Source organism: Amblyomma maculatum, chromosome 11, assembly GCF_055883805.1.
Source record: "Amblyomma maculatum isolate TAMU_Amacu chromosome 11, ASM5588380v1, whole genome shotgun sequence".
NCBI classification, from domain to species: Eukaryota; Metazoa; Arthropoda; class Arachnida; order Ixodida; family Ixodidae; genus Amblyomma; species Amblyomma maculatum.
The window spans coordinates 19,280,747-19,308,691 of NC_139354.1; the positions used below are offsets into that span (position 1 = coordinate 19,280,747).

The window sequence follows — 27,945 nt, forward strand, 5'->3', positions numbered from 1 at the left end:
ACGGCCGCGCCGCAAAATGGCCGGCAAGGCAGCGAAAGGAACAAACAGGCTCGAAAATGACATCTTCAAGTGCCGAGATGAGTCCAACTGGAAGAAAATACAGGAGCTCGCGGAGCAGCTTATGCAGAGGGGCACCGGGCCCCAGTCAGGTTTGTTTTCCGACGCTTTCTATCTCAGCCAGAGCTCGGCGATCGTGCGGTACAATCCACCGCACCACAAGAACCGAAGGCAAAAAATACGCCAGTGATTACTACGATCGTGGCTTTAAGCGTGTGCTTGACCATATATCCAACGTTATGGAAAATCGCGTACAAACGTGTCAGCAATCGCAGCGCTGCATTTTGTGTAATGAGCGATAATTCATAATTTCGTTACAAGGTAAAGCGAAACCTGTTCAAATTTCCCATTAGTGTAATTATCTCTCGCTTCGCGCTTACATTACAGACGCAGCGCCTGCGAAATAAAATAAAAATCACAATTTTTATTACCGCACAACATATTTGAACCAACTGTGTGCAAATTTACTGGCAATCATATCAGTTATGTTTATTTTCTTTAATTAAGCAAATTTGAGGCCACGCCCCCTCCCCTCTCCCAAAGGGCTACATTCCTCCTTGCGCCGAGCCATTAAAACTTTTGTAAGGTTCTCGAACCATGATGCACACTTTCATTCTTTCATTCATACAACAATGTATGTGGAAAGTGTTGTATGGATGAAATTGACGCCGCATACCTGATTGCATTCATTAACTAATGGTTGTGATTATGGGCAGTGGCTCGTTGAGAGGCGAATTCTCTTGATATGCATGTTCTCATCTTACGATATATATATAAAAAAAAAAAAGAGAGAGAACAATACACTTGCTTTGCTTCTTGATCTCTGTGTTGTTTTCCTCATAGATAAATTGCCTAGAGAGACGAGCTCCTATAGGGGTCTATAGGAAAAATGCCTTCGATTGGCGAATGGCTTCATTGCAAAATAAAAATAAAAACTGAGCTGCCGACGTCCATTTTACCTGCCTTTGGAACATTATTTGGTTGCTGTCGCAAGTTGTGCAACAGAATAAAAGAAAAAAGAAAAAACTATCATTGTGCTTTGCTCAAGAAAAATAAAATTTTTGAAATTATTCACATAAAAAGCGGAAATGTGCTGTTAGTCAGTGGTCTTCTGCAGCACTCTTTCTGGGCTGCATTTTAAAAATACATGTGTAATGACTTTCATGATGCTAAGGACTTCTGTTGCATTAAGGTTGCTTCTGCTCGTCATTGCAAAAGGTGAAGAGAGTCCATTGGCCTGTTCAACTGGAGAGTCCATTGGCCAGTTCAGCTGGGAAAGTGGAAGAAGAAGCGTTTCCGCTGAAAACTGAAGGCCTGGCATGTGGCACATGGTTGGCACCTGCCTTTGTACCCTCCACTACCTCTGTGACTTGTGGTGCACTTTTACTGCTGAGAGGATAGAAGAGTAACGAGAAGTGTCATGGAAGCGATGAAGTCTTAGTTGCAGCTGAAAGCTTGTAGTGGAGTGTTAGTAATTAGCAGAGTTATAAGGAGTTATTACTCTCATTAGGTTACAGCTTTCTCAGAAACCTCGTAGTTGAAGGAAAAAATCGTCAAGCAGTTTAGCTTGATGCTAATCATAAATTATTTTGCACTAGCACAAATAGGCCTGATTTATCTTGACTTTCAATGGTTTTGCTCAACTTGAACTGAACTACTTCAAGGAACATATCATATAGCGTATGCTGCCCAAGTTACCAGGAGCGACACAGATAGAAAATTTCACTTTAATTAAGCTGTACAAACATGCCTCCATAGTCTAGGAGCAGCATGTCTGGCTCAACGTTCCAAAGGTCCCAACGAGTTCTATTCGCACCTTAAAGATGTAGCCGAAGTTGGCAGGTCCTTCCAATTTGGCCATGACTTGGTCTCGTGATGTCACACAACCTGCCGACCAATGAGTGCCCAGCCATATCACCTGCAAATTACCACCTACCAGGGGCATGCTCGTGAATAGGACTGCTTAGACAGTTAAACCCCCACATATGTTCTTGTTGTTCAATGAAGGAGCATTTTTTAAAATCTTTATTACCATACGCATTGTCTTCGCATAGATAATAGCTCAAAGCAAAAATTTATGACAGAAAATAGCTTTTCTTCTGCCAGCTTTTATTTTATAAACCTTGCCATGCAGAGGCCATGGCCAGCTTCTTCATTGGTGAGAGCAAGTTGGAACAGTTCTTGGAGGAGCATCCTCCCACGGAGGCCAACATCAACAAGGCCAAGACCGGCTTGACCGAAGCCAAACGATACCTCAACAACTGCTTCACCGAGCATGGAGCCAAGGCAAGCCATCCCTTCCCCACCTCAGCTCAGCATGTCACATGAATGAGAGCATTATGGGCAGGGAGGTATACCCACAGCTAAGGTTTATATCGCGCAGTTTTACCAAAAGAGCTTGATTTTGTCACCTTTACACATTAAATTTATTATGCTAATTATAATAAAGTGCAATACTAAATCTAACTACTGTGATCCTGATGCATAATAATTAATATTTTGGCCTTGTACCAGGAACTTTCAGCTGCTGTACGTACAATATCCTCTTAGCTAATCTCGAAGAGTGTTGGAATTAAATATGTGATCTAGCTGGCATGTTTGGAACTGATTACATTCTTTCATATGCTTCATTTACACACCTAGGTGACAGTAATTGTGCACCAATATTTATCAGAAAAGGTTTCATTTGCTTTAACTTGTAAATTTTCAGTTTAATAAATGTTTTTTCATGCCTTTGACACTTGAACATCAACTGGGAAACATTCAGTGACTTTTGGAATACTTGGGGGGCACTGCACATTTTTTAACTAAGCATTACGTGTGCACATATATGTTACACTAGAGGTAGTGTGGGCATGAAGTTGAGGCACATTCGTGAATACGGGCATTAGGCATTGCACTCTTCCCAGCTCTCCTTGTTATCACTGTGGGCTACCTGTGGTAAGCATAGCTAAATACATGGATGGGGAGTCTTGTGGCAAAATTGCATTGGAATCATCACTATTTACATCTTATAACAAGGTTAGTTATCGTGGTAAAACTCTTTTCTTTTTCATGTACTTTGATGATATTGTTTGCACAGCATGAGCCATAAGTTTCTGGCTGAAAGTTGAAACAAGGCCGAGGTAAATTTAGGTAAAAATTATCTCTAACAAGTGGTTCAGCATTCAGGCATCTTCTGCATGTTACCTGCCTGCAGTTGCAGCTTATAGCAATAAAGAGTATGAAGCACATATTTGTAATGAAATGCTAACAATACTTTTATTCAATGCAAGCATAATTTGGAGCACCATTTAACGAGTTTCCTCTTAATCGTCTTGTGATTTTAACGTTTTTTTTTTTTTTTTGTTTTTTTTTTGTATATGTGTATGCGGGGAAGCAGCATTCACTTTACCTTACGGTGGGTCTCTGTTGAGTTGCTGTATAAATGTTGCCTTTTTATGCCTCACTGTTTTCTTCTTTTTTTCTGTTATGCATGGTTTCAAGTCTGCTTTTGTCATCAAATATTGAACAAAGTAGTTTTTTGAGCATGAAACTCTATTCTCATCTGGTAACATCTGGGCTCGCAGAAGGGCAACCTTATAGAATGACATTGTGTTTAGTGTTTACATAACCAGTGGTCTTCCTTTAATTGTTATGAACAGTTTTCACAGGTTGGGTCTTCATGCATGAAACGGGTGTTTATCCTGGTCTCCTTGGCTTTTCATGCTCAAGGTGTTCATTTTTATTTACGGACACTGTGACATTGTAGTATAAGATTTTGTCTGCAAGCTGTTCTTCAAGGAGCTGTAGGAAAGCTGCACTGTGAACTGGTAGAATGCCCGCTAGGTGCTTCCAAGCTTTTGTGGGAACAACCATAGAGAATGTTGTGTAGTAACTGTAAATTTATGATGCCACAAGTTATTGGGCAGCATGAAACCGATGTTTCTTTTCTCAACAGCATCTACAGCATGGTGGTGGTTTGGTGGCGGGAGGAAAAAAAATGTCTTCATCGCCGCATGATTTCAAGCACGTCGTGGTTACACCCAGTGGCTAGGCTAGCTCCTATATAGAGAGGAAAAACTATCTTTAATCCAGGAACATTTGTTCCCTGTATCCCCTCTTCTTTATTTTTCTTTTTAAAAGGACACTACCGAGACGCATTACGTAAAGGTTGGGTTCACAAAGTATCGCTGGTACAGAACTCGGCTGCTCACTGTGAAGCAGAAACGCCGTTGTGATTTCATCATTCCAGTTGTAAGTGCCGTAGCCTTAGCACTGAAGTAGCACCACTGTTTGTCATCTAGATAGGGTAGTCTCAACTAGTGTCATCAACTAATGTCATTGTCATTTATTTACCTCTGCCCTTTATGAAAAATAGGCCAGACGCGTTTTCGTTTGGGCGGAGTTTAAGCCCTCTGAAAAATGAACCATAGCAGAAACATCCTTGTAACACCAAATAATATCATATGATGGCTTTATCCATGGCCAGAGCAAGTCTAGAAAGGCTAGGCCTTCTGATGACTTTGCAAGGCTAAATTAATCTAACACACTCCCTACCCAGTCAGGTCATCCCAAGCTGTTTCTGTTAAACATCACCATCAACTGTATTCAGCTTTGCGATCAGTACTACCATTGAATTTTGTTATTGTTTTGTAAAATATATTCATCTGAGTACATGATAGTAAAGCTTCATGCTTTGCATAGGCAGCCTTGGAAAAGAGAACAGCGACGCTTGGCGTAATATTATGTCCCATGTCATTCAACGAAGCAGCAGTCTTAAGACTTCACTTTTGAGCTTGTCTAGCGAAGCACTTGCAATGAGCCTTAAGGTACTAAGGTTTCAGAGATGAAAGCCACCATCCTGCTCAGTCTCCTGATATTTTCAGCTCCAATGATGCTGTAACTTCTCTAACAAATTACTTATTTGATATACACATCATTACCCAAGGCTTTGTCTTTCTAGTCGCCCAACATACATACCATGTATGTAAACTTGCATTTAACATTGGATAGGTACTTGTAGTCTTCTTAGCTTCATATTCTTAGTGCTTTTCAATAAAAATATAGAATTGACTTGGAAATGTGAGTGCAATTAATGAAGGGTGTTTGCGCAGGCGGGCGTCACGACCGACGGCCACTTCCTGCTCGCCAAGCTGCTCTACGCACAAGGATTCTATGAAGAAGCCATCTCACACCTGGATAGCGGTGGGATTGACCGCCTTGAGGAGAAGTCCCTGTCCAATCGCATCCTCAAAATTCTCGCTGAGTCATTTGCCATCAAAGGTACACACGAGCTCAGCAAGACACCTCCTTTCGGTTTTCTTGCACGAGGAAACTGAAATATCCTCTTTTCTTACTGTGAAGAAAGTTTCAGCTTGACGCGCCTAAATTAAAAAAAGGGTCTTCATTTTATCCATACAGGACGTTTTTGATTACAAATTAAAAAATATTTGATTGTCAAAATTGCAGAAACTTGCAAAAAAAGTTCACAGATATGTGAAATATACTTTAGAATAAAAATATAGAGTATAGATTTTGTCCATTACTCTGAAATGAACATTCGAAGTTGCAGAACTCTTCATCCTAAGCTCTGTGGCCAATAAGAAGAAACCAGTTTATCTGACATAAAAGAAGAATCTGAAAATCTGTAACTGAAATGATTTTTTTTTTTTTTTTTTGCACTGTATTAAACGGCATTCCTTGTTCAAAATTATCCTGAACCACGTAGAATAGGTTACTCCATGCCATTGTTCGAAGTGAACAATTAGAATAGGTGCCATAAGGAAAGTGTGAAAGAAACGCTGCAGTTCTTCACTTTTTCGTCCACCACTTCGTAACTTCGTCTCAGACTTAGTCTTTGCTGTTTACTTTAAGTAATGTTTCAAACCACATTCGAAAATCCTTAGTACACTGCTTTTTTTACAGATGTTGACTGTGTATAATTCAGACTCACAGGGTACTGAGAATTTCTTTAGGCTGTACAGGGTTTGAATTGAAAAAAGCTCAGACCGAGGTCTCTGTTCAGATACTTGGAAGTTAGAATCCAGCGAATCGAGGTTCACATGAATCCACAGCTCTTCACCGTCTGTTACGGCAACTTATCCATTGCAGCAAATGTCTTTATTTGCATCCAGGTGGTGTTGGTAGTGGTGGTAAAAACTTTATTTATTGCTGCCAGCATCCCCCAAAAATATTGCCATAAAAACTGCAACCCTGTGTACCAATCAAAAAAAGGCAAACAATCCCAGGCGGCACAAACTATAGACTCAATGTTGGCATTGTGCTAGTAATACATCGGTACTATATTGGGCCAGAGATGGCCGGCATAGTACCAATATTTGACACTATGTTGATATTGTGTTTGTGATTCACTGGTCCTATGTTGGACTGACATTACCAACACAATACCAATTTTGAGCCAATTGTATATGCTGCCTGCAGCAGCAATGCCAGTGGATGGCATCTAATGGGGCTGTGAACTTTCTCGACAGGCCTATGCCTTGAGAAGGTGCCTCTCAAGACGACGAGCAAGACCAAAGCTGCCAACAGGGAGGACCAGATTGTGGCCTACTTCGTGCAGGCAAGTCAGACACGTCTTGCAACATGTCGAGGCACAGGACAGAGAAAAAAGTAGCATTCCATGGTTTTTGCTAGCCACAGCATGGAAAGCCACGATGAAAACCTTTCCTTCAGTGGCTTACCCATACTTCATGACAGCAAAAATAAAAAGAAACAAAAAAACTTTGCAGCCATTTAAACCTACTGCCTCTGTATATAGTAGAAATTTTGGCACCTTCAACAGCTGAGTTACTGAAAAGTATTTATGTAGGAGCCCAGGGAGTGGGGGGGATGCTTTGAAATAGCAAAAAAATGCCCAAAACTTTCTTTTTTGAATGTATCTTTATTTGTATCCGTGCCTTTTTTACTATGCTCTCCCAAAGTTTTAGTGCATAAATTCACTGGGAAGTACTCCAAGGAAACTGTTTCGTGACCCGTGTTGCTCTACATATTGGAGAAATGACTGCCCATTTGGTGCTTACCTTTATTTAACTAGATGACCGCCTTGCGAAGTGGATATGTCTTCATAAATTTTTTATTTATTTTGGCACTGTGCCTTTTGTTGCACTCTTGCAACTACACTAAAGATAAAGAGAGCATTTGCATTTCAAATTCTTTTGCTTTTAAATCTTTCTATGAAAATTTCTTTTTAATTACTTCCATCACAAATATTCAAAACTACAGAATTGTATCTTATTAAAAAAAAAAAAATTCTAATAACATCTTGGGCTTTAATGCCAGCAGAAACACTATGGATGTTTAACAAGCAAATCAAGGGAGAAATATATCACAGAAAGAAGTTTTCTTGAGATATTGCAATGAAATTTTGTAAGAGCAGTAGTAATGTTATTTCAAACAAGGGCTTTTATTGCACTCTCCAATGTCTTGGGATATATCGGCAAAGAACAGAATCATTCTACGGCAAAACATTGTGAAATGCTGAAAGATTGAGTGATAGCAATTGTAGAAAAACTGAATGTTACAAAAATCGGCTGTCCCTTGATTGCCTTGTCTATTACCTCATGTGCTTTTGCTTTTGGTCAGATAAATGCAGCATTGCAGCGAATAGAAGCCTCTGATATATGATACAAATTAAGATACTGGTGCTCCAATGTCAAACAACCGAAGAATTCACCCTATTGACATCGGTCACATGACATGTTTGAATTGTTTGTAAAGCTAAGCTAACCTGCATTAGGTAACGATGACTTAGAATGCACATTTGACAGTGGCATAACTCAGTTAGGGAAGACTATTTTAAACGAGCAGAAATGCCGTTAGAACCAGTATTAAACCATTTAAAGCCAATTGTACTTCAATTTGCCTAAATTGTGCTTTGACCTGTTACAGCTGGAAAACCGATTTGTTTCTGTCGCTAAGATTCCCCCAGCTTCAGGTGGCTAGAGGCATTTCCAACTGCTTGCAACCACAAGTTAACCATAGATTTCTCACTAGCACTGTAGCCAAACTGGTGACAGGTGGTAACAGGTGGTGGCGTTGGGCGTTGTACATTTCAGGCCAGCGACCTGGCGCTCAAGTACCTCCAGGAAGTGGAGAAGTCACAGGGCACCATCGGTGGGGTGGTCCCCACGTCAGCGGCGGCAGGTACCGTGGCAGCCGTGGCTGCGTCGTCCTCACCGCTTCCGCCCAACACAGAGTATCGCATCGGAACCGTGCTCGAGAGCGTGCTGCAAAGGGCACCGCTGCTCATGATCAAGGGCGGGTACGGCTCTTATTTGCAGTGCCACTTGCCACAGCCTGTTGTAAATTACTGCCTACTAATTTATTGCCCTGTTCTGTCATGTGAAATGGCACAGTTACCTCTTTGTTTTCACTTCATCTGATCTGTACAGTATCTGTTTACTTTTGGAGAGATACACAGCACAATGAAGGGCTTGTGTGTTTTTTTGTCAAATCTCTGCTGCAGGAAACTACGGCAAGCCATCGACCAGTACCGAAACGTCCTGCGCGCAGAAGAGACGAGCTCTACACAATCGCTGCGTCAGGTCTGTGCTTATTGTTTCGTTTTTGATTAATTCGGAGCACCTGTTCATACCCTGCACCTACGCATTTGGCAAGCACTCGCAGATTATGACTAGCAGCTTACCGGCATAGCTCAAGAGGAAAGTATAGGCATCTTACCTGTACTCACCTATGGGGCTGAAACGTGGAGGCTAATGAAACAGGTTCTACTTAATTTGAGGACAACGCAGGGGGCTATGGAATGAAAAATGGTAGGTGTAACATTAAGAGTTAGAAGCGTGCACCGGCCTCGGCAGCCGCTTTTCGATGGAGGCAAAAAGCAAGGCGCCCGTGTGCTGTACGATGTCAGTGCACGTTAAAGAACCCCAGGTGGTCGAAATTTCTCGAGTCTTCCGCTACGGCATCTCTCATAGCCTGAGCTGCTTTGGGACATTAAACCCCACAAACCAAACCAAACCTAAGAAGCGTGCAGAGTGGGTCAGAGAAATAACTCAAGTTACCGACATTCTAGTGGAAATTAAGAAGAAGAAATGGGCATGGGCAGGACATGTAGTGCGAAGAGAGGATAACCGATGGTTGCTTAGGGTAACAAAGTGGATTCCAAGGGAAGGAAAGTGTAGCAGGGGGTGGCAGGAAGTTAGGTGGGCGGATGAAGTTAAGAAGTTTGCAGAGGTCAAGTGGATGCAGCTAGCACAGGACTGGATTAATTTGAGGAGTATGGGAGGGGCCTTTGCCCTGCAGTGGATATAGTCCGGTTGATGAAGGTGGAATGAACAAAAAGGCCTAGGCAGCTATCTCACTGTGCTTCCATACCTGAGAGAACATGTAATGTGCTACTTTCATAGCATCATGTGCTGCTGCTTTCAAAATTTCTCGTGTTGCAAAGGTGCTGCGAATCCGGAAATTACACCCTAGTGTAACCAGCCGGTCCTGCTCGAAGTGCTACTTAGTGATAGCTACATAGTATTCGTTTTTTGCACATAAATTGTCACTGACTGTAACCATCTCCTTTTACCCGAGTGTTGATGTAAAAGCTCGTTAATTCTAAATTCACGAGACCGGGAAAAAAGTTCTAATTATCCGATGGCCTCGAAAAACCTGACAAGAACCATCTGCATTACGGTAAATTTACCATATTTACTCGCGTAAAGAACCCACTCGCATAATGAACCCGCCCACCCGCGTCAGCCGTTAGTGCATTCCTCCATTCCGCATCCACAAAGCATTTCTTGGCAGTGCACCAAGATGCTGCGCAGTGATAACATAGCGATGTGTTTACCTTTTGACATTGGCTCTAGCAAGGGGGGAAGTGAACTTGGCAGAGTGCCAGTGCTTATCCAGTTCTGCAAGCCTCGTTTTCAGTGCATTCGCATTATCATGCCATAGGCGATTAAAGCGGGCGCTGTCTAATGCCACGCATGATAGCAGCAAATGCCTATTGAAGTGCACGATGCTAAAAGCTGGCGTCATGACCGCGGCCGACTGCATGCTCTCTTTGACGTCCGATGGATGGAAGGGTGGACGATTCTCGCAAAAGAAAATCCCTCATAGCCCGTAGCGCCCATCCGAAGTCATAGCCTTTCATGGGTGTTTGCTAGGATCACGCCGACAGTGCTTACCCGTATTTCTGAATTAAGAGGGCTCGAATTAATGAGTATTTGCGAGTTTCGGAGGTTGCTCGGAAGAGAGAGCAAACTACCTCGGCTGCCAACCCTTACCCTCCGGCGCTGCCGCGCTGGTCATGGTGCCATTTAGGCTTTACCCACTCTTCCATGGTTCTATCTGGTTTCATCTTCTGTCTCCGGTTTGGGTGCACGCAGCCTCTAACTGCGCCGCTCTTTCGCTAAGGTTTCTTTTTTTGTTTTTGCCACGTGCGGTGTGCTGAGCCGCCTATACGTGGCAGCGCGTAGTTCGAATTATTTGTTGCGGAACCGACTTGCGTTCGAATTAGCGGGCTTTTTAACACAGATCTCTATGGAGCTTGGCCTGACCAAGTACTGTAGTTCAAATCATCGAGGTTCGAATTAACGAGCTTTCACTGTATCAGTACTGCGATTCATGTTGATTCTTTGTTGCAGACGATGTCACGGCAACTGGCTGAGGTTCTTCTGCGCGGCGTCTGTGAGACCAACTACGTCGACTACGAACCTCGCATCGAAATCAAGAAGCAGGGAAAGCACTGGCGACCCAGCAAATATTCGGGACAATCGTGAGTCTCAATAGTATTCTCTGTTACATAATGCTGGCACAGCTGTTTCAATTAAATGGACAAATGAGGCAGTTCATAGTTCCCTCGTGCTATATATGTACATATATATCTATCTACTAGGAGTGTGTGAATATTTGAATGCAAATAGAATGTGTTTGTAATTAGATTCTTACTCATATTCGAAATAGTGATATTCGAAAATTACCAAATATGGCAAAAATTTTTGAATTCACCGTAGTTTCCCTACACTGTAGGCTTCACCACAACACTTGATGGCGTGTGGTGAAAGATGCTCAAAATGCGGCGGGTTCGTTTTGTGAAAAGGGCCATCCCGACATTGTGCGCAAACTGGAACACTACAAAACTATTTTCAAAGTATACTGCACACACAAGAACAAAGACGAGAAAGGTTGCGTGTACCTTTCTAGTCCTTGTTTTTGTGTGCACAGTATACTTTGAAGATATGTCTGACAGACTCGCCCAACAACGCACTCTTTTTAAACTACAAAACTAAGAAGAAAATTCGTTCTTACTACGGTTTCATCTCAAATGCAGATATTCATCTGCAATATATTCAATCAATATATTACTGTGACGCGAATGGTTCTAGGCAGTTTTTCAGGCCCCTTCAATAATGTGAGCTTTCAGTTAATTAGCACATTTTTTCTAGTCCCTTGAAGGACAAATTGAAAAGAGTTTACTGTATTCTGCGGCGATATGCGAGCTCCGACTGGTGCAGTGCAGGTCCTACTCGTACAAAAATCTAGTATACGGAATCCTGTATAAAGTTTGTACTAGGTTTTTCTTTAGGATGTACAACACTTCTGTGCAATTCCAGTTTAATTTTATTTGCAAGTGCGAATTGAGTTCTGAAATAAGTAAGGTGAAAAACGTTTATTTTTCAATTCACCATTTTTTTCACTGAATATCAAATACTTGATATTCAAAGGCATTTTATCCCATATCCTTATTTGATTCATTTCTAAAATCTTCAATATTTGCACACCCCTAATACACGCACAAACACTGTAAAATAGGCACTAGGAATTGAACCTTAGATTTGGTTGTTAAATGTTGCAGTGACTGTAGGGCATCGGGTGCAGTGCAGTGCACTGCATAAACGACCTGAGCTGCAGGCAGCAGCGGGACATTGCAGCTAGGTGTCAATTAAAAATTAATGCCCGTGACATAAAATTTTTGTCCACCTGTTTCTTACATTACTGGGGGCTCTGGCTTTCGCATTTTTACTAAAGAGTGCTGTGTAAAAAAAAGATTGTGTTGTCATTTCTCGTGGCTTTAGCTAAACAAAAAATTGCGGGGGTTTTAGGCATGGCTTGAACCCAGCGACAGAGCGAAAGCTGTGTCACAGCAATTTTTTCTGCTGACACCTGGATTTAATGTGCTGCCGTCGCAACATTCAAACGAACCTTCTGACCTTGCAGCTCCCTGTTGTCGTTTGCCTCTACCAACTGCCGAGTTAGCTGCCTTCTTCTTCTTCTCTTTCACCTCCTCCTCCTTCTCTTCTTTTTTTCCTCTTTCCTCCAACTTTCCTCCTCCAACTTTCCTCCTCCAACTCCTGGCCCAGCTCTCAGCCTATACCAACGTTCTTAGATATAGACAGTAGGAAAACTGTGCTGGCGCGCCGCGCAGCGAAGTGGGCCTAAACAATTGCCGGTCCGGCGTGAGTTGATCGCAAAGCGACTGCAGTGCTCCTCTCCCCTGCTGCGGTAGATGGATGAGACCATTGAGCTAATGCACAGGCAGTTTTCAAAAACTGCAAACCCTCTTCTTTCAGCAATGCAACAGAAAATAACATTGCGTTTGCGTTTTTAACACACTTTTGTATGCATATGAAAGCCACCACATCTACTGACGCGTCTGAAGCAGGGAGGTTGCAGATGTGGCTCAAGTGTGTCGTCTGCTGCCTGCCTGATTGAGATACTTCTACAAACGTGGCGGCATTTCATGCATACAAAGATGTGTTTAAAAAACGCAAACATAATTTTATTTTTGTTGCATTGCTGAAAGAAGAAGGGTTAGTAGTATTTTAATATTTCCACCTGTGTATTAGCTCAATGGCCTCAGCCATCTACCGCGGCAGGGGAGGGGGTGATGCGGTTGCTTTACGATTAACTCACACCAGACCAGCGATCGTTTTGGCCCACTTCGCACCGCGCAGTTTTCCAATTGTCTATATCTAAGAATGTTGGTCTATACCACGTGACAGTTGCTAGGCAACGGTCACGTAGCACGGTTGAAAACTTAGTGCAGTGTAGCTTTCGCTGCAAAAGTAAGATACCAAATCTTGCTAGTGGAATGTAGTTTGATGATGCTCTGTGCTTGGGGTTCTGCTATAGTGTCCTGACGGTATTCATGTCCGTATTCTGCTACAGGTTATTCATGCCCAAGACGGAATACGAAGAAATTCTCTTGCTACTCTTCATTAGCGAAGCTATGGTAAGCACTGAACTGTTACTTTATCTGCGATATCTCTAGATAAGTGTGAGCAGTTTTATCTTACTAAATGCTTCAAGTTTTGCAGCAAATGAGTTGTTAAGATTATTATATTTGATGACAGCTAGCTTCATTATCTGTAGTAATTCACTTTGAAGATCTGTGTGGCATTGTCGAATTCGTTAACAATCCCAGAAGAACCTTGTGAGGGATGTCATTATGAGGTTTAAGTGTTTTAAATGTTGGCACTGCAGATTAATTTTTTCATGCTGTTCAATCTTGCAGAGGTTGTTTTTAAACAGTCTCAAGCTTTGTTAGCTTAGATTATGCTGGTTTAAGCCAAGGTTTTGTTGTTTGATATGTCCATGTTAGTCACTGGCGAAACATTGTATTGTAATTAAGTAAAATTAGGTTTGTGCGAGCAGAGAATCCCAAAGCATGATTTTGCAAGTTTTTGCATGTAGTATTCTTGATGTACAACAAGGACATTAGCGTGCACAATGAACCAGGGGTGGGTGGGAAGCCTCGATGCAGTAACAAACACTTCAACAACAGGATTTTTCTTTGTCTGTGCTCGTGTTGAAATGTTGGCTCGCTGGCTATAGCTTCCCCCTTGCCCCCGCATTTATTTTTGGCTATCAAGATATCTATCTTCCATGTATTTTCTTTATACGAAGAACATCAACAAGAGCTTCGTCAATGTGCACTTCTTTTTTCCTGCAGGCTGTGCGGAATGCAGTCCTCGACCGGTCCCCTGAATTCCAGGATGCTCGCATCCACTCGTACAACAACGTTGTTGCTGTATACGACCTGCTTGTGTTTGTGCTCGCCAGGCTGGGCCAGTTCCAGATACTGTGCGAGGTGAGGTGGCTTTTCTGTTCCATTTAGCGAGCCATCCAGATTGAATGTTTAGATCTTAACTAACATAATGTTGGTACAGTATAATCTTGGTGATACTAATCTATTGATACGAATTCCAGGATGACACGAATTTGTAAAATTCCTCAGGCAGGAATGCAGAATTTTGGATGTTCCGAACACTCTTCACACTGCTGCGGATTATACGAACGCGCGAACCGTGACCGCAGCTCTGTATATCGTTGTTAACTCTGCTATCTCCTCTCACGCGTACCATAAGGAGCAGTTTGTGGCAGCGCATACCCCTCACATCACCAGGCGTCATGATCGTCACTCGTGCTATATGCACCGCGAGTAGTTGGCAGTGGCGTGCACAGCCTGCACATATCATTGACTTTTCAATAGCTAATCGTGCTGTACAGACAGGGAGCTTTTTGTGGCAGCGTGTGGCTCGCACATCACTGACGTCGTGATCTCCTGTCGCACTGTACGCGCCATGAGTAGCGCACTGTTGTTGTGTGACCGTAAATAAATCTCGTCGGCCGTAAACAGATTTGTGTGAATGTCTTTCCCATGCTTCTGCATACCGATTTTTAGATTTGTGTCACCGAGATTCTACTGTATATGTAACAGTATAATTTCACTTTGATTGCACTATCCTATGTTTCTTTTTCAATCTTCTGTTGGATACAACTTTTCCACATCTCTGCTACCTTGAAAGTATTGCCAGGAGCGGAGGTCTGAACATAGGCTCTGGGGCGTCATATGAGCCAATTAAAATGAGCAGGAAAAGAATGAAATATAACTAAAATGAAATCGTTATAGTGTCATACCAGCTTGTCCTTTTTAAAAGCACGTACAGGAAGTGCCCCTAATGTTGTGTGGAGGTTAGTAACCAACCCGCGTCCTTTATTATTATCTGTCACAAAGTGCAGATTACCCACTGTAAATAGCTTGACGCAGTCACACAGCCCCTATTTGGTTGGAAGCAGGAAGAGGAAAGTACAGGGTCGTCCACTTCTAGCTGTAATGCGGTCGCTGTTTTCTAGGCGCCATTGCATCTGACCCGGGTGCGCAATAAAGCTAAGTGGCAGACCATGTGAAGCACTACCTTCTCTGTGCTTGTACCGCTTTACTTCCATATGCACGTGCGTCGGATGCAGTGTTGCTTTGAATGCAGTGAACGTGTTACAGGTGGAAGTGGATGAACCTGTACATAAAATTCCAATTCGGTAGTGCAGCGGTTATATAGAAAGAATGCAGTATGCATTGTAAATGCAAATGTCTCGTTTTGAGTTGTAGCAGGTGCCCATTTTGCACTGAACGCTCGGCGTGCTCTCTCCAATTTTCCTGCATGTTCTGTTTTCTGCGCAATGCACCAGTCATTCGAGCGAGCGATGAAGTTCTCATTTGAGGAGTACCACGTCTGGATGCAGTTCTCCCTGGCACTGCTGTCGTCCGGGAAGGTGAGTTCTGTGCCTAGCCTCGCTGAACATACCTTTATTTATGACTAAGAAGGAGTCATATGTGCCCTGACATCTCTTCTCGCACTGTCACGACCAACAAAGCTTGCATTTTTCAGTGCTCATTTGTTAGTTAGTTGGTTAGTTAAGACGGAGTTTAGACTAAATGCAGCAATGAGGCATGTGCAATGCATGACAACTGAGCTGTGATTTGAAAAGTTAGAGGTGGCTTGTGACACACATTCATACATCGCTGAATTCTCAAGGAAAGTTAAACAGTTGCTAGGCTCCAGGCTTGTTCAAGGTTAATGTAACCTTACCTTATGTCAGTGTCGTAGAACTGTTTGATGTCAGACTGACTTGGAAAGATATGCACTGGCAAGAACAAACGTAAGCAGCAGTGAAAGTATTTTGTGCATTCAGCAGTTCTTTATTTTCCTTCTTCACCTGTCCTTAACCAAGGGTTGTCAATCTTACAGCACTTGAGGGCTACCCTGATGCTCAAGGAGTGTGCACGACTTCAGCCTCACAACAGTTTTCCCTGCCTCCTAGCTGCTAAGGTGAGGCGATGTTCAAGAAGGTTAGTTGAAAACTAATTAAGATGCCCACCTGATCTCATTCTGATGCACAATGGTGTGAAAGGATGGAAAGATGAGGTGATGCTTGTGTGTACTGGTATGTTTTAATGCAGGGGATTGAGCAAAGGATGTCAATAAATGCAAAAATTATTAACAAATAAAAGCTTTTGTTTATCCAACATGGTGGTGGCTGTAGGGATTGTGGTGTTCAGCTGCTTGCGAGATCAACGCTCTCCACAGTGACCAGGAAGAACTCTTTTATATCAAGGTTTCCCTTCAGTAGTTTTTCTGTAGTGTCGAATTAATCGTAAGTTCAGTTTCTGTGTCTGTATTTGCAATTGTTTAGCATGGGAAGACGCTTCTGTAGCCAGAAAACCTGAAGTTGTGGAGTTTCAATTCACTCTAGTGAAGACTGTGATGACATTGAATGCATTGGGGACTGTCACCTGCAAGTGAGTAACCTTGTGAAAAAGATACCATTGCAATTTGCTTTTTAAAACTGCCTGTCGGAGTGATACTGCCATCGCATTCACTAAGAACTCCGCCTCCACATTCCGCCAAAGTTTGTCCAGTTCTCCCCATGAGCATACCTCTGACAGGTGGCATGGCTGAGCACTGATCGGTCGGCAGTTTACATGACGTCGCTAGATCCCATGTCATGGCCGAATTGGCTGAACCTGCCAACGTTTGTACGGCTTGGTTAAACCAGGCCTTTATATATATTATATATCTTGTGGTCTTTCGCATTATTTGGCAGCTTACGACTGTATTCTATTGGATATGTGCAACCTCAAACCAGAGTGAGAACCAAAGTTCTAGCACACCTAATTCGCTTGTGATCTAACCGCGCTAAATCAGCCATCTTTGCTAAAAAAATTTGTAGAAGGCTCTTAAGACTGCTTAAATGCAGTAAGGCGAAAGCCTTCTTTACTTTTCTTTTTTATTTTTTGTATGCCTTTTGATTATTGATTACCCATGTTTCAATACCTTAGCCAATTTAGCCAATGTTGGCTTGTTATGTGGCTACTCTAGTATTGGCTATGAATCTGTCTCATTTGACACATTCCGTCGGACACCACTCATAAGCCAAGGAAGGCTTTCACCTTAAAATATTTTCTGCTTACTAGAGCTGCATTTTCTGTTATTAGGATGAGGTACTCGACCAGTGTAGGCCGGCTTCGAATTTGTCCGTGGTGTCCCTTAAGAAATTGATTCTGCGTTGAGGCAGTCTGTTCTCGCACTGCAGGTGTGCCTGGAGAACCTGGGCAACATTGAGCAAGGGGTGGAGTTTGCGGAGGAAGCCCTCAGCCGTGAGAAGAAGAATCCGCAGTCCCTCCTGGCACAGTGCCACCTGGTGCTAGGCGTGGGCTTCGCACTCATGGCCGAACAGCGGAGGCCCCAGAGCAAGCGGGCCGAATTCAAAGCATCCGCATTCCAGTGTTTCCTCAGGTAACGCTGTCTTAAGCATGCCCTCCTGATTCGCTACTCTGGCGAAAAGAAAAAAAGAATTGTTAAGAAAGGTTGAAAGGGTGTTCATGTAATGTTATGCGAGTTTTTAGCATTAGCTGTTGAGACAAATTAATCAAATTTACTAGTTTGTTTAAGCTCCCAAATGTTTAGTTCAGTGCACTTTTGAAAATGTCATTTTGCACCTTTAATAGATCTATTCACATAAGCCTCACCATGTGCGAAGTGAGCAGAGTTTCTTCAGAGTGCGAACCTTCAATAAACTTAAATTCATGTTGGTCTTTGCAGAGCGCAGAGTGCTGACCCGTACTACCACCTTCCTGAATATCACCTGGCCCTGCATTATGCCGAGGCTCGGCAGGTAAGCCTCGCTTCCGTGTAGGCGCATCTTGGCTTTTCCAAATGCACCCGCCAAAACTGCACCTAAATGTACCTGCCCAGAACTAAGGCATAAGCTTTGGTCAGCGTCCACTGCTTACTAAAGAAGAGAATGATAGCATGGGATTTCTAGCTCTCCGCCCCATTAGCAGTATGCAAAATGAAGAGAATTCATCTTAAAGTGAATACGTCGTTTAAAATTTTTAGTGGATTCAGATGATGCAGACCTCATAGATGCCAGCACATGTCGCCAAGAGTGTGGAGGCTACATGTGCTCTTACGATTAGAAAAAATGTGTAGCTATGTTGAAAGAACTACAATGTACAGTACAGTCCACTGTTAAAGGGAACATGAGACCGCATGGCCACCAGGCGTTACAAAGCATTGTCAAGAGGCTGAGTCGAGAGGTGCATGAGCAGTAAGCACAGCTGGCTGCTCTTCCCGAGCATGCACATTGTGCCACCTATTGTCGCTAGTTATCTGCAGCAGCGCTTTGCAAAATGTTTAGGCCACCCGATCCCATGTTCCCTCTAACAGTGGACCATACTGTAGAATATACAAGTGGCTATTAGCAATGGCTTGCTGGGACTGGTCTGCAGCTATGCATAGCCTGCTGCCTGTTGATTCTACCCGACAGATAGGCCAGCATTTTGAGTGAAAATTTTTTGCAGCATTTTGACCACCAAAATGCCGGCCCCTTTTAATCCCGTGATATGCCCAAACATGGAAGATGTTAGATGAAAAATTGCACTGATCTCGGCAAGTGTCGGATGAAAGTAGAGAACTTCCAGGTCTTCATCATCAGGGCTTCCTTCTTTGCAAAAATGAAAGCCATGAGAAAAAAAAAGGTTAAATTTAGCTAATTTTGATGATTTCTCAGTATCCGGGCATGGCAAGACTGGGCGCTGGTGCACAGGTGCATGCAGTAAATTGAGGGAAGAATTCAAACTGGTCCATTACGTGTCAGCGTAGCATTATGATACTCTGCTGTTCTGCCGTTAACACTGTATTTTGCATGGATTTATTATTACTTGGCACTTAGCAGACCTCCTTCATCTGTGACAGCTTGCACTCTGGTCTTGCTCCAGTAAATTCATTCGAAAAGGCCATTTCTTCTTCAAGTGTGATGCCAGTTGTATGCAGTTTTTCAAGCGGAAATGAAATTTTTCAGACCTTGGCACACGCCGTTACAGGTGATGCATCGGTCAGTGCATAGTTAATGCAGACAGTTGCCCTATCATTTTTTTTTTTCTTTTCTGTAGCTGAACAAGGCCGTGTCTCATGCCAAGCGAGCCCTGGAACTCAACCCGGAGCACGTGCACACGCTGCACCTCCTGGCGCTTCTGCTTTCCGCACAGAAGCAGCACAGCGAAGCGCTGCAGCTCGTCAACGCCACCCTCGAAGAGTACCCCAACTACCTCAAGTGAGGGACCGTGCCTCTTTGCACGAGGGCATTTGCCGCTACCGGAAAGGTACTGCAGCTTGCAGAAACAAAGTTGTGAGCTTTGTTATTGGAACCTGCACCCTGTTACCCTCCAAACCTATGCTTGCTATCACTGGTGCATTTTCTTTGGGTGTCCTTAACCTTGACCCCATTTCAGGAGCATTCAGGTAGTACGGCTCAAAAGTTAAAAACTCCATAAACGATATCACATCTCGAGGGTTGTAGGTCATATTACAAGGGTTGTAGGTCACATCTCAGGAGCTGTAGAGATAAGGTGAAAGGTACCTTTAATCGAGGGTAAACCAACGTGGAAAAGGTGTTTGGCTTGCAGACTTGCATGCTGTAACAAGGTGCCCACAAGCTATGACTTGAAAATGCCAGCAAGTTGTATATTGGGCGATTTTTTTTTTTTTTTTTTTTTTTTTTTTTTTTTTTTTTTTTTTTTTTTTACAGTTTGCGAATTTGTAGTTTAAAAACTATGAGATACCTTGGTGCAGTGTGTACGGGTGGGTTATAGGGCAAGGCAAACATAAGCATTACAGAGCTTAACAATTAGATAGTAGTTAACTGATATGAACTAATCAGCATTCTCACTTTCGGTTTTAAGGGGCATTATTATATTGTTAAATTTAAGGCCATCAACATATAAGGCAAGTTCTCTTTTTTGTTTTCTTAATGAGCAGTGTAGCTCACAATATTGAACATCAAAAATATACTCCTGAAAGATCATTGGCTTTCTCCAGTGCATTTGTTATTATATATAAAATGGCGTCACTTGTATACTTTATGCATGAAATACTGACACTGTTTGTGCATTTGATGACAGAAGTTTGCATGACTTGGCAACAATACCATATCCAGCGATGTCATTTTATAAATATATTGTGTGCAAAAGCACAGTCAGCAACATTTTAGATGCATACTTTTGATGTTCAGTATTTCAAGCCACATTGCTGTTTAAGAAAGAAAAATGGCCTTCAATTTTACTATATCGCAATATTGCCCCTTAAAATCAGAACTAGAAATGTTTGTTGATTACCTAGCTAACCAGCAAGATTTTGGTAGGGCGTATCCATGGGGACTTTGTGCCTTAGTCTTGGTCATCATCATCACATTATGTTGAAATATGTATACCCAAAGAAATATGCCTCTGCAGGGCAGTTTCCTGTTATTACTAGTACGAGATTTCACTTTGTTGTTTGGTGCAAAGGATCATTTCTCCTAATATGACTATGTTCTAACCACTTACTAAACTTTTTTCGTGTTGTGCTTTAGCAGGTATATTCAGTATGTTTATTATGTCTTGATTCTTGGAAACATGGCAGCCTGATGTACACCAAAGCACATCTGGAGGACTATTGCCTGGGGCCCGAAGAGGCTTTGCTCACAAGCAAGCAGATGCTGCTGCAGTGGAAGGCATTCTATGAGTCCGAGCTTAAAAGGTGAGCTTCAACAGAGCCACTTATTTTGGGACATAAAAGTGTTACATTGGACAGAATCCCTCTGAGCTCAGAACCTGTTCCGTGGTTGTTAGTACAGTGGAACCCCTTTATAGTAAAGTCACCAGGACCAGCAAAAATCTTTACTATATTGGGCGATTTTTTTTTTTTTTTTTTTTTTTTTTTTTTTTTTTTTTTTACAGTTTGCGAATTTGTAGTTTAAAAACTATGAGATACCTTGGTGCAGTGTTTTACTATGTCAGTTGTTGGTGATGACATGGTCCTGAAGATGCTGTCTGGGAGTTGAATGGCCACTTACTGAACATGTCTTGTAGCTTAATGAAAAAAAGCACTCTGGAATACTTGCTTCCATCTCTCTCTTATCATAAAAATGCAAAAATATTTTACATTTAGTGGAAGTACCTGTTAAGCATGAGGATATGGCTACGAATACAACCAAGTTTGATTTCATGTGAAAATCAATGCCTTGCATCAACATCGTGTCACTTTTTGCTATTTGTGTCTTTTGAAAGGCAATAAATGATAAATGCATGTGGCAGTCATGTGCTGCAAGACTGCACACGCTGCACCTCCACTTCTTGCCACCGCTGCCTCATGCTTTGTGCTACACAGTGCTGGGAATGTTCGCCCATTTCTTCCCATTAGCTATTTCTTGGTGCACCTTTACTCTCCTTTACTTTCTAAACGGACCGCGCCGCTTCCTTTCCGTTGTTTGTAGACAGCTTTTTTTTTTTTTTTTCTCCCTACGTGCTGCGTGCTTTTCCTCACAGCTCCTTGGTCTTCGTAAAGTCGGCTTCTCCGGAATGTTGCTAAGCCTGGTGGTAAAGTCACTTAAAAGGACACTCGGTGTTATTTTTGTTTTGAAATTCAAAAAATTATTTTCCTCGCGATTCTAGTTAGTGCGCGGGCGGCGATGTCATATCGTGGGAGTCGTCGCCACGGCCAGGCGCACTTTACTATAACCGATTTTTACCAAAAATATCTTTACTATAAAGGGGAGAAAATGTACAGTTATCTATGGAAGATGAACTGGGACTTCAGTTTCACTTTACTATATCCGAGTTTACCGAGTTTACTATAGCGGGGTTCTACTACTCGGTTCATAGTCGGTATAGTTATTTTTATTTTAAATGTACTAGAGTTTGGAATTAGGGCAGCACAACTGAGTCTGGGATAAAGAATAACGATCTTCCGTGTACCATCTTGACCTGAATCAAGATTTCTTCCGCATGCTCTTTGGCAAATGTGTGTCATGTGGTGAATGTCGATTACTAGCATCGTGAAGCACACAGTACTTTTGCAACTGCATTTTGTCTCGTCCTAGTGCAATTTTTTTTCCTCCTTTCTCCTGTTTTCCGCATTCTTGTGCTTTCGTAACTAAAATTAAAATATATTGTGTGTTATGTACATTTCAGCGACTATGCCCAGACTGGCCTGCAGCGGGTGACTAGCTGCAATCGTGGCTCGTTCCATGTGCGGTCAGGGGACTTCTCAGATCGAGAGTCTGGTACGTTCAGCCTGTTATCTTTTAATGATGCTTTCAGGCATACAGAGAGGGTAGCTTACTGAACATGCACACACATGTTGTGGTAGTGCATTGGCTTCAGCGTTTGGTTGCCGAGTCTAAAATTGTGGCCTTAAATCTTAACCTCCACAGCCGCAGTGGCTTTAACGTTTAGTTCCCGAGCCAAAGGTCGCGGGTTCAGAATTCTCAACCGCAGCGGGAACATTTCAATGGAGCCAAGAATTGCTATGTTGCCTGCACGCTGGGATTTTGATGCATGTCAAAAGTTGAAGGGGCGTGTGCATAATATGACAAAATATTCAGTGTAAGCTGTCCGGGTTCACGTGGCCCACTGGTGCCACTTAACTTGGCCTGTAACACGTTCACATGAGTATGTGACGTAACCAAGTCGTGTGGTTTAACGACATCATCATCATGTGACCTGGCCATTTGATGATACAGTGGTGACTTCAGTTCATGCAAACAGAGGCGTGTATGCGCAGGTCAGTCGATCGCGGCCGCCGCCCGTGTGGAGCAGGCCTTGTCCGAGGCCTTGCAGACAAACGCGGGGGGCCCCGTTTCGACGGCGACCCATGCCATGCCAGCGGGCTCGGCGGGCATACGTGAGAAGCGCGGATCGCAGACCCTCTGGCTGCTGCAGCTGCAGGTCTGGCTCCTGATAGCTGAGCTGTACCTCAAAATGGAGCAGCTTTCCGAAGCTGAGGCCTGCATCCTCGAGGCGTCCAACATCTACCCGCTCTCACACCAGCTCATGGTCATGGTGAGATAGACAGCACGCCGTGTACCTCAACTTCGAGTGGCATGTTGTGGCTGTGGGAAGCATAAACCCTTTCATTTTTGCAAGCATAAGAATTTAATACTGGACATAAATAACTGTGCCCTTTGCACTGTCTTCTTCGCCGACTTAAAAACTGCCTAATCCTGTGGCTATAGTTCTTCTTCTCGAGAGAGAGAGCTCTTTACTGAAACAGAGATTGAAGCTGGCATGAATATTCGCTGACATATGCTACTCTGCATAGGGGTGAAGATTAGGGAATAAAGATGGAAGAAGGGTTAGAAAAGAGTGCGGTCATTGAAGATGGATGGGTGGCGTTTTAGACAAGACCGAAGTCCAGTACTATGCATGTAAAGCAGAGTGATCAAGTGAGTGGGTAATTTAAAGTTTGTATAAAACACCAGTAGCATATAAGAATGTCATTGCATGGCATTGCTGTCTGTAGCAGCCTAACGGACCTAATATAGAGTTCACTGTGAGTGACACTTGGGTGACGGACTGCATGCATTGTTCATAGCGCGTACGTTTGTTGGCGTACGCTGGACATTCGTGGAGAATATGAAGTACAGTCTCTATTCAGTCGCAGTTGTCAAATACGGACTGGAGGGAGTTTTTCTCAAAGTTCAGATTGAAGGTGAAGGCTCTCACAGTTTCCCCAAAAACGTGATTAGTTTGTGCAGTCTTTGGGAGCATGCTTTGTGTAATCTTTGCCACTTGTGCATTGCCTACAAGGAAAGTGAAATTTGAGAGGCTATGTTATGGGCCAGACTGGCATCGGCGAGGCAGAGGCCAGCCAACAGACATTCACACTGCGTGTTACTCTTCCACATTGCAGAAGGGCCTCTTGCACGAAATTCGGAAGGAGTACTACGATGCAAAGACTTGTTTCCAGAATGCAGTCTCCATCAACCCCCTGCACGTTACGGCCCTTCAGCACTTAGTAAGTTTGCGACACTTTCCTGGGGCAGCTTGTTTAACTGGTATGCTAATAATGCTGCTAAAGAATGATTGTACTGGGACAGGCGATGCAACAGATAAAACGTAGCAGCTCTGCCCGTGCCACTAGCGCAACCTAGGATGCAATCAACGTATTCATTTTTTGCCGCGCATTACAAGTACCAGTGTTACGTTTGCAAATCACTAGCCTGAAAACTGTATAGTACACCACCGTGTGGGTGCTGTCGCTGGCCAAGTCATGCACTGTAAACTCCGTATGATTGGGCCACAGCCTTTTTCTTGTTCCGTCGTCAGGGTACACTTTTATCGAGTCTGGTGGCCCCACGTTTCACCTTGCCCCTCTAGAAGCTGACTTGTCAGTGCCTACTGCTAATGTTCACTGCGACTGCGTCAGTGCCAATACCATACTACCAATATCGAAAGTTTTTCTAATGCTGCATTTGCGAAAATCTCAGCTGTCACGCATCTCGAGCAAGCAGTTTACCATCGAGTTCTTGCGGCCGGCGCAATGCACCCATTTAATTAATTGCATCCATGGTGCACAGATATTTTCCACTCCAAAAGCCTTTGTTGCCAGTACTCTGGTACAAACTGTAGACTTGTGCTTTATAATTGTATGTGACAAATTGCCACTCTGCGCGTCTCTCGTTCAGGGTCTGGTGTACCACTATTTGGGCAGCAGTCAGCTTGCCGAGAAGACGCTGAGAGACGCGGTGGCCATCGACCCCATGTGCCACCAGTCCTGGTCAGTTGCTCCAGTATTTTTTTTTTATTTTTCATTAGTTTTGTGCACCTGAGTGATAAGTGAAGAAAAATTAAAGGACTGCACTTGCCTTCTGTTAAAGGGCAGAACACTGGAATTTAGGCATGAGAATTTTTTCATGCACAATGGAAAGATTGCTATCTAAAGGGTTCAGCTCCATAGCGGTTTTGATAGAAACGGCGCAGAAAATTTTTACCGACAATTTTTTTATCAATGCATGCGCCCGTTTTTATGTAGCCCGATGCTGGAAACGATGAGCAGCGACTGTGATGACATCTGGTGATAATGACGTACCGAAAATAATAATAATAATAATTCATTCACAGAAAAGGAAAGGCGCAGTATCTGTCACACTTGTTCTGTGGACACCTGAACCACCCAGTAAAGGAAGGGAGGAAGATGGGAGTGAAAGCGAAAAAAAGAGGAAGGGGTGCCATAGTGGAGGGCTCCAGAGTAATTTCGACCCCCCCCCCCGAGGACTGCCCAATGTTTGGATACCGTAAATTTAGCCAATATTGGCTTGTGTGGCTACTGGATTGAATTCTGGATTGTTTTATGACATTTGTGGATTGGCTTATGGCTTTTGGCTATTGATTACCCAATGCTTAGATACCTTAGCCAGTGTTGGCTTGTAATGCGGCCAACGTTCGGTTGGCTATGGATCTGTCTCATTTGACACGTTTCTGCGGACGCCACTCATGAGCCAAGGAAAACTTTCGCCTTAAACGACAGCATGAGAAACCCGACCCTGTGTCAGCCATCACTCGTTTGAAAATTAAAAGCTGAAGAGTAGAACCGTGATCAAAGCATACCATTGTGAGTGCACACCTTGCCAAAGAATAGTGGCAGTCGTTGGCAGCCCATCATTGCATACAGACTTCCGATCTGTGAACATTGGGTAAAGTGCGGACAGCGTGTGCTCTTAAATGCTACTGCAAGCATACTGAACGTTACAACCTCTGTGGTCTAAATCTGAAAGAAAAGAACTTTTAGTGTCACACACCATTGCCTCCTCTGCAAGATGCCCGTTGCATTGGTCATGTTCCCATTAGAGTTGCGCTTCCTCCAGTTGCAAGCATTCGCCGACAGATGGCGCAAGGTACCATCCCAGTCCCCAGCATGCCGTCCGCATTTCGTGACGGTAAAGAGGTGGATCACGGCAGCAGCGCATACACTCCCGTTCTACCATAAGGTATTGCCATTTCGATCGTATTGAAGACTAACCTCTGCTTCTCACCAATATGTCAAGTAGATTCAATAGTGACCTACTTCCGAGTTTTGTGTTATTAGCCAAGGTTTTTTGTGGTGAAATCAATGTATAAGTACGCACCATTTGTAGCTCTAATCGTAGTTGTTTGATCCCACGCTGTGGTCCCGAAAGTGAGTTTTTAATCCGTTTTACGCACCATGTCACGCATAGACATTGGACACAGCGCCTCTAACAACTCGAGTTTTTGACTGATGTGCACACTTGCCGATCCAATGCCAAGTGTCTGCACTCAACGGGCGGAACTGCGGCAGAATATACGCCTGCCCTTTTAAGTCGAAATCTAAGGCGGCTTCAGTGAATAAAACTTTTTCATATTTTATTCACATTAAAACACGATATGTCTTTCACAGTAATGTAAAAGCGCAACATTTCCTGTCTCTGAGCTATAACTGTGGGCAATCCTTATCTGGTTTTGTCTGCCAGCGTTCGCAGCTGCTTGCATGCTCATTTACTCCAAGACGGGCGATTTGATGTGGATAGTTTCGGAGGCCATGAACATTACTTTAGATTGCGAGCAACTTTCAAGAGGTGGCGCTACCGTCCACCTAGGGGGAGAGAGTAGAAAATGGATTGGCAGGACGTTTATGGCTGACGCGGCAGGCATCTTATAGAGGAGGCCTTGCATACACCTATGCCACCATGTGAGGAAGGTGCACCATGTAAGAGTACACGATGTCAAATACACAACAAAAGAGCTAAAAATATGCAAATATTCCTTCAGTTCCTGTCCTCTTTTTTTCATGCACTTCTGTGTTGCTGCAAAAAGTGATAGTGCTGATGTCTACTCTCCACCTGCTGTTTTGCTGCATCTTTCAGAGGCTCAGTCACAGAAGGCATTTTCAGATTTTTCCGAGAATACTGTAAAATTTGATAGCTCCTCAGAATTTACTGCTGCTGTTCTTATGCAACCTCCTCGGCACATTTTATAGTGATGTCAGCTTGCATTCTTCTAATTAGTTTGCCTTGTATCGCATTACGGGCGCCTGCAGGTTCAACATGGGCAAGGTGCTTCAGGAAACGGGGGACTTTGACTCAGCCACCGACTGCCTCAACACGGCCATTCAACTCGAGATGACAACGCCAATACTGCCGTTCTCCACAGTTCCACGAGTGCTCGAGTGATGTCGGATGCATGCATTCCACACAACCCCTGCGATCTCACACCAGTCTTGTACATGAGAGCGCGAGCTTGTACAAAATTGTAAAGAGAGGGCCACCTTACATGGCAGCAGATACGGGGGAAAAAGAAAGAGGAGGGGGAGATTAAGCGATAGAATTATATGCGTCAGGCACGCTGTTGGTAGCAATAAATTTGGGCCGGGCATTAAATGTAGCTCGCCATATCGCAAACGGCTTAGAAGAGTGCCTGCTTGTTAACCGGATGAAAGTCTGTTAAGTTTTGAATGTTTTAGCCTAATGTCACTCCGTAAATAAACGTCCCTTAATGGCAGTCTCTGGTTTCAGTTTTCAAAACAGCTGTCCCAAATTAAATATCCCGCATTTACTTGTGCACCCAGTGCTGCGGCCCTAACCACGTAGGTGGTTCAGAGGCTTACTTGGCTACAGAATTAAAGGACTCTGGTTCAATAACCCAGCCAACGTGGCTGCATTTTGGTGAAAATGAAAGAAATGTGAAAAGCACTCATGTGCTGTGCAATGTTGATGCACATTACAAAATCCAAGGCAGTCTAAATTAATCCAGAGCCCTCTACTAAGACATCACCTATAGCCACGAGTCTTCTTGGGACATTGCATCCCGCAGTC

General features: G+C 43.4%; 1 protein-coding gene across 3 annotated transcripts; it reads left to right on the forward strand.

Annotated features, from left to right (window-relative positions):
- On the forward strand, positions 1 to 27,649 carry Ttc7 (tetratricopeptide repeat domain 7). 3 transcript variants are annotated; one of them, XR_014701864.1, is made up of 21 exons: positions 1 to 149; positions 2,192 to 2,343; positions 5,154 to 5,322; positions 6,531 to 6,619; positions 8,115 to 8,320; positions 8,525 to 8,603; positions 10,659 to 10,789; positions 13,183 to 13,246; positions 13,967 to 14,104; positions 15,484 to 15,567; positions 16,044 to 16,124; positions 17,389 to 17,591; positions 17,898 to 17,970; positions 19,250 to 19,410; positions 20,757 to 20,873; positions 22,307 to 22,398; positions 22,899 to 23,176; positions 24,027 to 24,131; positions 24,802 to 24,893; positions 25,981 to 26,103; positions 27,171 to 27,309. XR_014701864.1 is itself a non-coding variant. In XM_084583629.1 (21 exons), exons 1-21 carry the CDS (start codon positions 17 to 19, stop codon positions 27,301 to 27,303), a joined length of 2,691 nt encoding a protein of 896 aa, XP_084439755.1. In that variant the 5' UTR covers positions 1 to 16; the 3' UTR covers positions 27,304 to 27,649. The 3 variants fall into 3 exon arrangements, 2 of the variants coding, with proteins under 2 accessions (XP_084439755.1, XP_084439754.1); XM_084583629.1 differs by lacking the exon at positions 25,981 to 26,103 and adding an exon at positions 4,183 to 4,293 and having other exon boundaries at positions 27,171 to 27,649; XM_084583628.1 differs by lacking the exon at positions 25,981 to 26,103 and having other exon boundaries at positions 27,171 to 27,649.
- The last annotated feature ends 296 nt before the right edge of the window (positions 27,650 to 27,945 follow it).